General features: G+C 41.0%; 1 protein-coding gene across 2 annotated transcripts in view; it reads right to left on the bottom strand.

Moving 5' to 3' along the window:
• STARD3NL (STARD3 N-terminal like) overlaps window positions 1–14,762 on the bottom strand; it is a 44,379-nt gene that overhangs the window by 12,911 nt on the left and 16,706 nt on the right. For both annotated transcript variants that reach the window (XR_002346928.1, NM_001201385.2), the window contains 3 exon segments: window positions 8,413–8,696; window positions 4,458–4,535; window positions 1,936–2,013 (listed from right to left, as the gene is read on the bottom strand). Coding sequence is in view for 1 of the 2 variants with exons in the window: in NM_001201385.2 (NP_001188314.1) it covers window positions 1,936–2,013; window positions 4,458–4,535; window positions 8,413–8,637 (381 nt within the window). In the remaining variant the exon portion in view is untranslated.

Genomic DNA, 14,762 nt, shown 5'->3' with positions numbered 1-14,762 from the left:
GACTGGCAGCCTTCGGTTTCCCCTCAGCCATAGACTGGTGTGTTGGGAAACTTAATTTTGTCCACTAGGGGGCACAACATGCAGAGATGCTGTCAGCGCAGAAGAAGGGTCCAGTGACATAGAGAGGCAGAGCTCTCCCGGGGCTGGGAAGCCCAGAGAGAATCCCACAGGACTTGGACCTAGTCTCTCCCACTAAGGTCTGTAGCATTATGAGGCCTGACCAGGGGACAGAGTGGAGATGAGGAGCATGCTCAGTGAGTATTACCAAAGCTGCAGTCAGTTTTGTTAGCAAAACACAACGCAACCACACCACACAGACAAACACAAATACCTAGAGCAAGCTACTTAGGAGAAGAGGCATCTTACATTCTGATACTAATTAACTTTACAGGCTGACACTAAGTGCTCCTCAGGTACCAGCTGACTTTTCCTTCCAGCTGCCTGGCCCTTCTCTGCAAATATGTTTAAAAACAAGAATCAGCAACAATAAAAGGGATGTGCTACCTCTGACCTGTTCCTTTGAAAATTTGAAAGTAGATACTGAAGAAACTTTCTTAAAACTCTCATTGCATGCCAACCACTATTCTGAAATAAACATTGAGACAGATGGTCTGACACATACTGGCGCACATTATGGAGACTTGAATAGAATGTTCTCAATAGGGACAGCTGTAGAAAATGGGCAAGGGACAGTCATCACAGCCACTGGGTATTGGCAAAAGCATATCAGACAAGGGAGTCAAGTCTGGCTGAAGCATGGGCTTGGGGCTTGATGGATGGTCTGAGGGCAGCCCTGGGATTCTGGGGCTACTCAGAAGAGATGGTCCAGGCACATATGGCCCCTGGCGGACTCCCTGTTAGGACAGCAACACAACTCTATGACCAGCTGGACAAGCCAGGGCCCCGACACAGACTGAGGGCTCATACTCCAGAAGCAGGATGGCAGGCTGGCCTTGCCCATGTCTCCCAGGTCTGGGGAGCTTGCCACTCCCCCCATACACCTGCCTTATTAGAGACCCCAACAAAGTGGCTGCTCAGAGGTCTGTGGCAATGACAAAAACAATCCAGGCAGAACTGCTTATAATTTTTCTTTCAATCAATAAATACGTACTGAGGAGCTCCTGTTGTGGCTCGGCAGTAAGGAACTCCACTAGTATCCATGAGGATGTGGGTTTGATCCTTGGCCACCGGCTCAGTAGGTTAAGGACCCGCATTGCTGTGAGCTGTGGTGTAGGTCACAGAGGCAGCTCAGATCTGGCTGTGGCTAGGCTGGCAGCTGCAGCTCCAATTCTACCCCTGGCCTGGGAACTTCCATATGCCTCGGGTGTGGCCCTAAAAAAAAAGACCAAAAAAAAAAAAAAATGTATTGAGAGTGAATAGTTGTGCCAAAGCTCTGGGCTGGATGCAAGGAAACAGGTGAGTAAAAATGCCACTGCCTTTAAGAAGCCTAAAGGCAACAATAAAAAGGGAGCTTTTCCCTTTAAGGCTAGAGTGGAGGTGGGAGGTGGTGGGGGGTGTCACATAGTGAGGAGGGAAGTTATCAAAATATACAGAGAGCAAGTCCTGAAAAGTCGCCAAGGATTTCAACCAGAGGAAACTGTCCAAATAGCTTTGGGACAGAGGGACCGAGCTCATCTCTCGTTTGCAAAACGAGGTAGAGGGTGGGTTGGTGCTTGGCCAACGATCAGATCACTCATGGGCCCCTAGATTCCTCATTTGTCACAGTCTCCATAGCAACAAAGCTAGTTACTCATTATTCCTGGAAAGACGCCCCCAGAGAATTAAACCTACTGAGGTGTGGAGGAGGGGGACTCAGGAGAAGCAAGTGGAACTCAACCCAGATGGAAAGCACAGCTGCCCCCAGCTCAGCCCTGTTGTGAGCAGACCCTGGCCATCAGCCCTGGGGCCGAGGAACCACTCACCAGGCATACTCACCGCTATGGCCCACCAGTGGCGCAGTCTGCACACCGCGTATGCAAGTATTAACACTTTAAATCGAAAAACTGCCAAAAGCTAATATTAAAAGAAAAAAAAAAGACGAAATAACTTTTAAGAAATATATACAAAAGTAAAGTCATTTAGTTTAAATAAAGAACCCGCCACAGTGTGTTCATTATTCATTCTGACTTAGCTGAAGACTGCCACAGACTGGCAGGTGGGACCTCTGCTCTAGAATTTATGGAATCCCAACCAAAAAGGGATTCAAATTAACTTCCCATTACCAACAAAAGAACATACAGTTAGATGTTTATTTTTCCTTTCTTTTTGCGTCCACATATATTCTGATATTCTTTTAAGGTTGGAGAAAATGCTTTGAAAGTTGACTTTTCCACTCTGGGCACAAACATAAGACAGACAGAAAAACTGTCCAAGGCCACATAACTCCGAGTAAGGAAGCCAGGATTTGAACCCAGGCAGCTTGACTCCAAAGACCAGACTTTAACCACTTTGCCACAGCTGTCTTAGAAATTCTCATCTACTAAGGAATAAACATAGGATAAAATTTTACCAATTTTTATTTGGAAAATATGCTTAGTCTGAGTAGGGAGAAGTTAGGTGGCTCCTGAGCAATGCCGCAGGATAGAGGGGTCTGCCAAAAGTTCCTCTAACCAAAACTGCTGAAAGCCTGGATGCCAACCGCTTCTTTGCTACCACTGACTGAATGACCTCGGTTAAGATCCTTTTACATAAATGAAGTTTGCAGTTCTATTAGTTTTTAATTTGCTGCTTTCATTGAAAATGTGTTTTCCAATAATCTGCTAACCATTTAGTTTCTCTGTCTATCCTACCTCTGTCTCTGCATTGAGGACTTGGCAAAAGTATATCTTTCTCTCTCTATCTTGGGGTCTCCCAAATCCCAAGGTTTCCTGGAGTCTGTGTCCACTTCCTAGGCCAGGTGTGAAAGTCTTTCCAACCTGAGCTAATGGACCCCACTTATTTGCCTGGCAATATTAACTCCCTAAGCAGACTTCAGACAACCCTTAGAGATCTGGCCAGTGGATTAACGTGGCTTCCTGGCAATTCCTGGCTCAGACTAGTTTAGGATAAATTCAACAGGGGAATAAAAGGAAATAGAGGAGTCAATTTTGTTATTATATGTCAACAGCCGCACAAGAAAGAATTAGCAAGAGCTCTGGGGCCTAACATGCTCTGCCACTAAGTTTGGTGACCTAAGATAGGTCAAGACACTGAACTGTGAGACTCAATTCTTTCATTTGGAAAAGGGGATTAAATTATATCATTGGTTTTGCAGATACTCCATACCAGTCATTTTGCAACACAATCTTAACAGAACTCTAACACACTGTACAGCTAGAAATGCAATTACTAAGACTGCAAGGGGGTGATGACAAGGAACCCTAATCTCTGTCCTGGGAATGCCACCTCTTTCCTCATACACACTTCTGCAGTGTGTGTGGGAAAAACAAGATAAGACTTTTCCGTGTAGTTTAAAAACCCCTAGAAAATATAATCACTCATACTCTCAACCAAAAGGAACAATGATGGTTAACAGTGATTACGATGGTGGGTCTCTGAGCTTCTAGGACGTACACACGTATCATTAGGCTAAGTGTCTTCCACGTGTTATTACACTTACTTTTCAGAACTATGATGATCTTATTTCACATATGAGGAAACTGGAGTTTAGACCTAATACTATTCAAAAATATACAATTAGTGATAGTGTTCTGAATCAAACCCAGGTGTTTCTGACTTTAAAGGGTCTGAACTATTGTGTATGCAGCTGCTTGAAGATAGTAAATGAAGTAGTTAAAATGAATTTGAGGGAGATTCTTTACGAATTTTCATTGTCTGTGCTGTGTCTGAGACAGTGTTAGAATGTGACTGACTTATGCTACCACCTATAAAGAAATAGACAGCACGGAGAGCATCTAACCCAATCCAAGTCACTGTGTATCCTAGAAAGACACTCCAAGTGTTCCTTTGAATAAAATGAATGCCTCATCTACAGATAACTGCATCTGTGTAATTCTACGACAGACTAATGCTGCCCAAGATAATCAAAGCAGCACTTTTTCAAAAACTCCTATTACGGAAAAACAAAACAATCACTATTAAAAATATACTCAGAAATCTATCTCAAAACAGCAAAGGAATGGCATTTCCCCTGTGTTGTTATATAAATATGTGAATTTCCCTTTTAGTGATGAGGGTCTGCCAATGGCTTCTGATCAGTCTTTTAAAGAATAAAGGAAAACCAGAATGGCTGGTTCCACTGGGGGCTCCCTTATTTCTCATTAATCTTTTCTTTCCTTGAGATGACCAGAAAAATTCTTAGAAAAAGAGAGAGAGCAGAGAATGGGTCAGGAGTAAGGAAAAGGAAAAACAATGTTCAAAAGAGGAAAAAAGAATGGCATAGGATTTGAGGTCTACTGAGAGACACTCTGCCTAGTTTCACTGTGTCTGAAATAAAACGTACGATGGAAAATACTCACAAAGATATCAAAATAAGAAGAGTAGTAGTCATACTGCACCACCTCCTTCTCTAACGTGTTCTCAATACCTCCATTCACCTGGGAAGGAGAGTAAGAGGAAAAAATGAGAGAGTTAAATGTGAAAATAATACAAGAGAACATACAATAAGGTTTTGTATACATTCTCCTATCTTCTCAGCAGCCAGAAGTGCTAAAATATGGAAAAGTACCCTCACGATTTGAATAGAAAGAGCATTTCCTCCTTCGATCCTGAATTCATTCATTTAACAAATATAAATATGTAATAAAGAACAATGCCTTTTTTGTAGTTCATATTTTGGCACACTAAAATGCTATATATGAAAACTGTTTTTTTATTTTTTTTCTTTGTAAGATAAAGCCTTCAATCACACAAATGTGTATTTTTAAAGAAGACAATTCACATTTATTCAGAGCTCCCCTCACTTTTTGATCATGCTCCACTATTATAAGGCTTGGGAGGTCAAGAGGCTCCCTGATCTCTTAGCAAACATTAGTGATAGTAGTTATCATGACACATGACAGAAGTGTAAAACTGTCCCCCTGGCTAGTCTTATTTGCTCTCAGCATTTTAAAATTCTGCACTGTACTATTGATCCATGTCTATATATTATATAGAGATTTTTTTTTTTCGGTCTTTCTGTCTTTTTAGGGCCGCACCCACATCACATGGAGGTTCCCAGGCTAGGGGTCTAAATGGAGCTACGGCTGCCAGCCTATACCACAGCTACAGCAACATCAGATCCAAGCTCATCTGTGACCTACACCACAGCTCATGGCAATGCCGGATCCTTAACCTACTGAGCAAGGCCAGGGATCGAACCTACAACCTCATGGTTCCTAGTCGGATTCGTTTCCATTGCACCATCATGGGAACTCCTCCTATAAAGAGATATTTTTTAACTTGAATAGACAACATGACTTTCTTATCAAATCAGTTTGAAACCACCAGGTCTCAAAAAAAAAAATCCACTCTCAAAGCATTTAAGAAGGGATAAACAATCAGTCTACTCAAGGGTATACCAGGAGGCCCTAGGCAGAACCAGAACCCTCTTTCAATTGGTCAAAAAGGAATCAGCCACCCCAGGAAAATAAACTCCGGGCAGGGTTGGTACCAGTCAACTCCCTGAAGCCAGGGGGGAAACTGGTTAAGTTGGAAGTTATACATGAAAGCAAAAGATTTTAGTCATTGTTATAATTGTATAGAACACCTGGTTCTCACACTCTTTTGAAGGCCTAATCTCCCTTTATGCCATTTCTTTCCTCTTTTAAAGACCAACACTACAAGGCAATTTAAGATATTCATTATATCTCCTCAGCTTTATATCTCATATAGCTTTCCATGGAGTTTGCAACACCTGAATCAGAAGCCTATGTTTTGGCACTCAGTAAATCTGCAGATATCTAAAAATATGTACATTTTTAGAGTGCACAGAGACACTATGCACTCTGAGTGATTATTAGAGATTTATAGAGATAGATGACAAAAGAAAAGGCATTACAGTGTGTAATGAAAAGCCCAGGTCAGGACTGACAATTCAAGACAAATAAACTAGAAAATTGAGTTTTTTTTTTTTAATAGTTTTGATAAGAAAGTCATGATATACTACCTTAAAGATTATATATTTTTTTCTTTTTACAAATGGGGAAACAGGCTGTCAGGAGAAAAGTGAGGTTAAAAACGGATTTCCTAATTGCTAGGAAATAACTTTTCATTTAGAACACACTGCATGCAGATGCACACAGATCTCTCATGATGAACAAAACAGGGCACAGCCCACCTACTTCACTTCCATTTCAATTTCCTTGACGCAGGGAGAAAGGAGGGAAGTAAGAAGTGTAACCTCGTGACCCATCACAGCCCCATCCCGTGGCTTCCCTTACTTAACTGCACTCAGCGGTCGTATTAGTGGCAAACCAATGAATGCCTTGATTTTGTGCTGTCACTACAATAATTTTAAGTGCACTTCCTTAAAACTGCTGCTATGCTTTTCTGTTAAAAGATGCATTTCTTTTTCGGCTCTCATTACACAGCTGCTAGTTTTGAAAGTAGATTACTCCTTTAAAATATACATAAATTTAAATATTATCTTCAATGTGTAAATATGGAACAAATATAAAAGGAGATACTTTAAAATACTGTTGTCATATCACTAGCTTGTTCGGTTTTAAACAAAAATAAGGCATACCCACAGTGCTAGATTAACAGAAGAAAATCTATTAACTCAAATTCACAGTAGATTCATGTCGTATATGACCTTGATTCTGGGACAAATCTTATTTTCCAATTTAAGTACATGTCTGCTTTCATAAAGAGATTTGTTCCTCTTTCAGAATTCATGATGAAATTAAATAAGTCCAATGATCCTAATTATTAAGACTCTAGAATCTAGAATTAAAATTGTTGTGACGAATCAGAATATTAACCAGAGTTTAGATTAAGACGTTGACTCTATTTAAAAGCGAAATTGAAAATCATTTTTTCAATAGGAATCTCAGTATCTTTTCATATTTTCTCCATTTTAATAAATTTCTTATAAAACACCTAGCATTGTGCCTAGCAAAGAGCAACCTCTTAATAATAAATAATAGCTAATAACTACTGATACCCAGGACTTACAAATATTTCTTAGAAATAAATGAACTTGTGAAAGTAAAGGGAATAAACAATTTTTTTTGCCCAGGAGGAAGCATTTTGGAAGGGTTCACCTACTTGTTGGCAAGGAATGTAAACAGTGAAAGCTGAGGCTTTGGAGAAAACAAATATATTGGGTTAAATAAAATGTTATCAAAATGAATTTCATCTGCTTATTTTAACTTTTATTAAATGTGAACTTAAAAGTCCACATGAAGTTTGCATTACATTTCTACCGGATAGAGTTCTAGTCAATTATTTGGCAATATAACTGCAAAAACCCAAGAAAAGAGAGACAAACCTCCAAATGCCTCTAGGATTTCTTTTTCTTCCTTCCATCCTTCCTTCCCTCTCTCCCTCCCTCCTTCCTTCTCTCTTTCTTCTTTTCCTTCCTTCCTTCCTTTTGATAGAATATGACTGAATAACCTCTTTCCAAAAAAAAAAATAAAATAAAATAAAGAATACGTGCATGTTGGAGTTCCCATTGTGGCTCAGTGGTAACAAACCCGACTAGTATCCATGAGAATGAGGGTTTGATCCCTGGCCTTGCTCAGTGGATTAAGGATCCAGCATTACCATGACTGTGATGTAGGTCACAGATGAGGCTTGGATCTGGTGTTGCTGGGCTATGGCTGTGGCTGGCAGCTGCAGCTCAGATTTGACCCCTAGCCTGGGAACTTCCATATGCAGCAGGTTTGGTCCTAAAAAAAAGGGGTGGGGGGAGAATAAGTGTGTGTAAAATCTTAAATGTAGAAACTAGAAAGTAGATGCAACATTTAAAACATATTCAAGAAGCAAGCTACATTTTTTGAAGCAAGATTCAGTAATTTTTTTCTGAAAAGGGCCAGGGAATAAAACATTTTGTCTTTGTAGGCCAGATGGACTCTGTCAGAACTACTCAACTCAACTACTTGGCACAAAAGCCAGTCACAGACAATCAGTAAACAGATGGGCAGGGCTGTGTTCCAATAAAACTTTATTTATAAAACCAGGCCAGCTGAATTTGGCCCTCAGACTATAGTTTGCCAACTCCTTTTAGAGAGCATTAATTCAACTTTCATAATCGTAGACAAAGTGAATTTTAAACTAACCAGGTTTCTTTTAAACAGTAACAGTACAAAACAAGAAAGTTCCAAATCAGCTGGAGAAGTCCTATGTTGCCTCATTTGAAAAAGGATGGAATTCACTAAAATGGGACAGAAATGATAAGAAAACTTTTTTTGGGGGGGAGGGTGCCTCTCTGGACACAATTTGTATAATGCTCAAGAAAAACAAAAACAAAAAACAAAAAAAACCACTTACATTTAACTCTATTATCCACAGTAAGGTTACAAATAAGAGGTCAAAGGTGACAAACAAACAGAAAGTCCTCCTGACATCAGATATGCCTTTCTTTTCTCTTCCTTCATAGGACTCAATCCTGGCCATGAGTTGTGTGGGGTTGATGGAATGGACATCACGCAAGGATGCATGCGAGCTCTGACTCCCCGTGAGAGTGTTCTCCATGTCTTCTGGCAGGGGGTTCATCCTGCAGGAGGCTTAGAGGAGCCTCTCTCCGACCTCACCATCCCTAGAGGGAAGAGATCCTTGGGGAAGAAAAGAGATACCATGTTAAATCAGAGTATGCCTGATATCACAGCGAGACCCCAACGTCATGCAACTGTTCCTCTCATTGACCAACGGGTGTCTTTAACGGAAGACTTTTCTGTCTTGAGGAAGACATACAGAAAGTGAAAGGAGAAGCGATTCCTTTTTTTTTTTTTTTTTTTTTAAATTTTCTTTTTAGGGCCGCACCTGCTGCATATAGAGGTTCTGCATCTATGGGTCAAATCAGAGCTACAGCTGCTGGCCACAGCCACAGCCACAGCCACAGCCACACCAGATCCGAGCCATGTCTGCGACCTACACCACAGCTCATGGCCACACCAGATCCTTAACCCACTGAGTGAGGCCCGGGATTGAACCTGCAACCTCACTGTTACCAGTCGGGTTTGTTACCACCGAAACAAAATGGGAACTCCCCAAACCTGCATCCTCATGGATACTAGTTGGGTTTGTAACCCACTGAGTCACAAACAGAACTCTGAAATTCTTATTGTTATCTATCAGTACTACCAAGAACCCCCCCAAAAACCAAGAAACACTGTTACAGAAAGGACTGTCAATAAAGAAGAATGCAAATTTACAGGAAGTAGTAAAGGGTAAAGACAGGATATTAACCACAACAAAAAGGTGTGCTGTGCCTGGAGCAAGCTTCTGGGTGAACAAGCCAATCCAGCTTCCTGAATCTCTACTGTTCTGTCAGTGTCATTATCCATGGACTAGGAAAACATTTACTGAATAGCTTCCCAGACAGTATGTATTCAGAACATGTAAATAAGCTATAAAAAATGTGTTTCCTAAGGAGGAATTGCTTTCTATCACAGGTACCTAATAAAACAAATTTAGCATTTCCACTACCTCTTAATGGATATGCATGTTTCTGGGGCTCCTCTTGGATAAGAAGTATGCACACCCCAAAAAGTGCAGCATTATGCTAACACCCCCACTGATAATTACCACAGTCACAGTCCTATGTGGAGATGGTGGACCAAGGCCAGCTAGGCCAGCATGTGCTTCTATGATAAAAGTAAAAGACTGATAAGGTAAATGATCAGATCTCACAGATCAGGCAAAGTCATCAAATGGAGAGTATGACGGATTACTTTTCTTTGACAAATATTCCAGTTTCCCTTCCAATATCACCCCTCTCTGGGAGGATTATATACCCCTGGCTCTACTGAACGCATGTGCCTTTCTTTGGCCAATGTGATGTGGCCAATGCAATGTGTGTTACCTGCATCCAGACCTTAAGATCCAGAGCATGGTTCCCACGCTCTCCTTTCTGCCGCAATGACTGGCCATGTCCAGAGAGAGAAGAACGCTTTCAAGGTGGGCGAAACACAATTTCGAAACATTTCTGGAATCTCCCTGAAGTAACATGATCCTATTTGGCCCTGTCAGAGTCCAGAACACTATGACTCGACACTTGACATTCATTTTTCTCCTTCCCCACGCATGGGAACAAAAGTCCCTTCCATATTTTCATACAACGTGGTGCTTTAATGCCATAACATTAAATGTTTGAAACATTAAATGTTTGAAAGCAATTTGGTTACATGAACTATGATACTTAAAAATATTTAGGAGTTCCCTTTGTGGCTCAGTGGGTTAAGAACCCAACATAGTGTCTGTGAGGATGCAGGTTCGATCCCTGGCCTCACTCATGGGGTTAAGGATCCAGCACTCAGTGTATGTAGGTCACAGACATGGCTTGGATCTGGAATTGCTGTGGCTGTGGCGTAAGTCGGCAGCTACAGCTCTGATTTGACCCCTAGCCTGGGAACTTTCATATGCCACAGGAACGGCTGTAAAAAGAAAAAATTTAAATTCAAATTTAAAAAAAAATCTTCATACTTCTTGATCTAGTAACCCTACTTCTGAAAATCTAAAGGAACGTAAGTGCAGACCTTTAAGGAAAAAACTGATCCATGTCTCTAGCGGCTGGCTCAGTGATTACCTTTGAGCAACAGGAAGGGAAGAGCGACTAGAGAACGTAAGCTTGGTCAAGTTCTTTCTTGGCCTAAGTAGAGCCGACATGGCTACCCACTTTTTGAGGACCTATTGACATATAAATGATTGAAGTCCACTAAACTGTAAAGAAAATTCAACAAATTCATCACAATTCAAACTCTGGATCGTTTTTAGGAAGAAAACCATTTCCAAGGTAATCAGGTCTTTTTCTTAGTGTCACTTATGTCTCCTTTGCTGAGCCTACCCCTCATGAATAAAAAAGGACAACAAAGCAAAACACCAACCCTAGAAATCTTGAGGCCATTTCCAATTAAAAACTGACATCATACAATGCTAGACACCTGACTTGGGAAATGAGAATCATTACAACATTTTTTAGGCATGTGTATTTAACTGCTGATGAGCTAGAGTGTACAGTTGCTTGCAATAGCTTCAATAATAAAGTTACCCAGGGCACAAACTGCTCTGAGCAGCTTCACTCTAATCAGACTGATCTGTGTCTGGGACAGAGGGAAGTCTTAAAAGGGAGAGAGAGCTTCCTTTAAATGTGTAAAGAGGAAGACACTTTTAAAGCCTCTCTCTACTCTACAATTATAGGGTTTCATCCTAACCATATCCTTCAGAAAGATTCAATTCCTTCTCGAAGACTTCCCTGAAATGCTCCCCACCTTCCAAGCCCCAGGGAGGGTCAAGTGCATCCCCTCCAAGCTCTCCTAGGACTACGAATATGCCACTTAGGCGAAAGCTTTCCACACTGTGCCTTAATTATCCACTTACCTGCCTTTCTCTCCTGCTAGCTGGAGTGCTCCTGGAAGGCCCTGAATTTGATTTACATATTCCTATGTCTCCAGGGACTACCTCAGTACACAGCATGCAGCAGGAACAAAACAGGCATTGATTGAATAAATTCTGCCTCGCATCTAGCCCAGAGACTACCACAGAACAGGCTCTCAAAAAACTCCGCTGATTTAAGGAGACCACACTGTTTATTTCTGAAGAAGAGCTTGGATATTTTCTCAGACATAATTTTGAAAATATTAAATATCAAGTTCTCTTTGTCACTGTTGTGGCTTGAGCTAAATCCTTGCCCAGGAACTTTCACATGCTGCGGGCATGGCCAAAAAAAAAAAAAAAAAAAAAAAAAAAAAAATCCAGTACTGAGATCCTTTCTGGGGTTGGCTTGACATAAAACTATGCCTCTCTAAAGAGGTTGTTAAGTCCTGATTAGCTGTACACACAGGAACCTGAACCTAAATTGCTGGGTTTATTACAACCATGGAAGAAGCATGGGGGTGAGGGAGGTGAGGAGGAGGGGGGTGGAGATTATAAAATGAAGAAAAATATCCCCTTATCTTTTTCTGGAATTTGTGGAAGGAGATGAGAATCTTCTTTTGCTGTTTTGGGTTTTTTTCCAAAAGATAGATTCCTATCTTAATTGCTTTATCTAGATGAGTAATTATCCTCCTTCTGTACTGGCCAGCTAATTCTATAGTTATGCTGTATTCACAACCACCCCAAGACTCAATGGCTTAAAATAATCTACCTTTATTTTCAAGTTCACAGGTCTGCAGGTTGCCTGAAGTTCAGCCAGTCTAGTCTGGGCTTCAGACAGTGGACAGCAAGCAGAGCTTGGCTTCAAACTGTGTTGGGTCTGGTCTGCTCCCTGTCTGTCTTTCCCCTTGGACCAGGGCTACCCATGGCATGTTCTCTTCTTGGCAAATGGCAAGAGCACAGGAGACAAGCTAGACCACGTAAACATGCTGCAATTGCTGTACACAACATGTCCACTCACATTCTATTGGCCACAGTATATCTCAAGGCTAAGCCCAAAGGGCACGCAGCTGGGATGAACACTCCATTCAAAGAAGAGGAGAAATTAAGTGGCTACTTGCTGATAAAGATTCCAGTCTACCACAGCTATTGATGTTCTAAAATCAGGAGTCAAAAACTGTAGCCTGTAGGTCAAACATGGCCTGCAGCCTGTTTAGGAACATAGAGTTTTACTAGAATACTACCTCCTTTTCTACTGGTGGTGTCCATTGCTATGGACACTTTCACACTGAGAGAGCAGAGGTGAATGGTCACAACAGAGGCCATATGGTTCACAAAGCCTAAAATACTTCCTTTACTACCTGCATTTTTCTAGAAAGGGGGACTATGGCTTACCTCGGCTTCTCAAAGGAAGAGCCAGGTGAGATTTAGTTACTGGGTTATAATCAGCCAAAAATAGGCTGGCTGATGGATATTAATTTCTCCAATGCATGCTCTGATTCTGCAATTAGCAAAAACTTGAAATCCATTCTTATTTTTCCACAGGTCGCTCTTGTGCCAGAGCAGCTCAGGCACAGGTGGTCTTGTCTTACTGTTGGCTTAACTGAAGGCCATGACAGCAGTTCAGCCTGAACATGCTGCTCTCTGCCCTATACTCTTCCCTTAATCACATTAGAACTGGAGAAAAATTCTATCTCATCCACACCAGTAGCTTCCCAAATCATGATATCCTTTGCACACAGAAAAAACAAAGACAAAAACCTGAAATCCTGTAGCTTCCAGAAAGCACAGCTTATATCTTTGGGCTGCTACTACTGCACTGGCCCCCATGCTGGTTGCAAAGCTGAGCAAAACTTTAATTGATACTTCCCAGATGGTGCACAGCAGCTGCTAGGGCACAGGAACCACCGTCACTGGAGTTTTACCAAAGTCCCAAGGTCCCTCCTAGGAGAAGGGGACAGGGCTTCTGGACACTTACTGGTGGCAGGAAAACCAAGTCTCAACCCAATCACTCAGCCTTCTTAATATCACTTCTGGCCATAGCCAGGACACTGCACGCTCTCTTCAAGACAAAGACTGTGAGAAGAACAAGCATTAAACATATCTAATTCAGCAAGAACTTAGTCATCACCTTATCCAAAGGCCTGGGGAGCAGATGTGACTTACAGACATGTTTTGCTTGGTCTTGTTCACTGTTTCTAACAATTCTGAACGTAGTGCTAATATTTTAAATAATGAACTTTCATATACAATTCCAGATGCCTAGCTTCTCTAGAAAAGTTAAAACACGCAGAATGGATAGGCTTTACCATGAGAATAGAGCCAAGAAGCTGAGGAGCTCTTTAGATGGAGCCAAGCTCCACATAGGAGAGATGATTTTTTCAAAGTGTAAGTGATACTTTACACTAATCACATTTGAAAATCATTAAGGAAGTCAGTACTCTCTCTATATGACATCAAGAGGACCTAGACGGCCTGAACAGAACGAACCATGCCAAAAAGCAAAGTGAAAGAGCAGACAAAGAGTTACCAAGCAAAGAACTGGAGTCAGAGAATATGACAGGTATTTCAAAGTTTGAAATGAAAGATAAAATCCTATAAACTGTTCCAAAACATTAAAAAGAAAAGCTTATTAAATAAAGCTGATCTAATCCTAACTTTGTCTGACAAGAACAAAAGAACACAAGTATAAACCTACCCACCTAATAACATGTTATTATATTAGGTAAGAGTGCATACCCTTACAACAATAAAATCAATAGCTTCCTTACACTGAGTCAGGCCAGTGCTGAGTACTTAACATACATTAGGTCATTAAAGCCTCACAACAGCTCCCATAAATAGGACCCACATATTGAAGGTATTCCTGAAACATTACAAAAATAAGTCAAAAGTTATTAAAAAAAAAATGAAACCTAATTGAAAGGCAAATATTTCCGTGTATACATTACAATTTTCCACTGCATTTCAAAAGCATGCATGAATACACACACACACACACACACAACACACACACACACACATTTGGGCTAAAAAGCTTGGAAATTATGTATATTTTCACCGGTTTTGAATTTTGGGGGACTGGCATAATTTCAAACTTTATGGACTCTATTCAGTTCCAAAGAGATATCCACTGTCTTCCACTTTTCTTAAAATGTGGCTCTCTCAAGTCTCTTATTCCTCAGGCTTTGAAAGAGACAAAGGGAAATACATGTGATAATGAGAAAAAAATGGAGTAAGATAAAGGAAAATGGTCAACTGATAATCAGTGTCAGGAGACAAGGAACAAGAGGCAAACAGGAGTGGAA

This window comes from Sus scrofa, chromosome 9, assembly GCF_000003025.6.
Source record: "Sus scrofa isolate TJ Tabasco breed Duroc chromosome 9, Sscrofa11.1, whole genome shotgun sequence".
Taxonomy (NCBI): domain Eukaryota; kingdom Metazoa; phylum Chordata; class Mammalia; order Artiodactyla; family Suidae; genus Sus; species Sus scrofa.
Note: the sequence above shows the minus strand (reverse complement) of the source record. Positions and strands in the feature narration are given on the sequence as shown.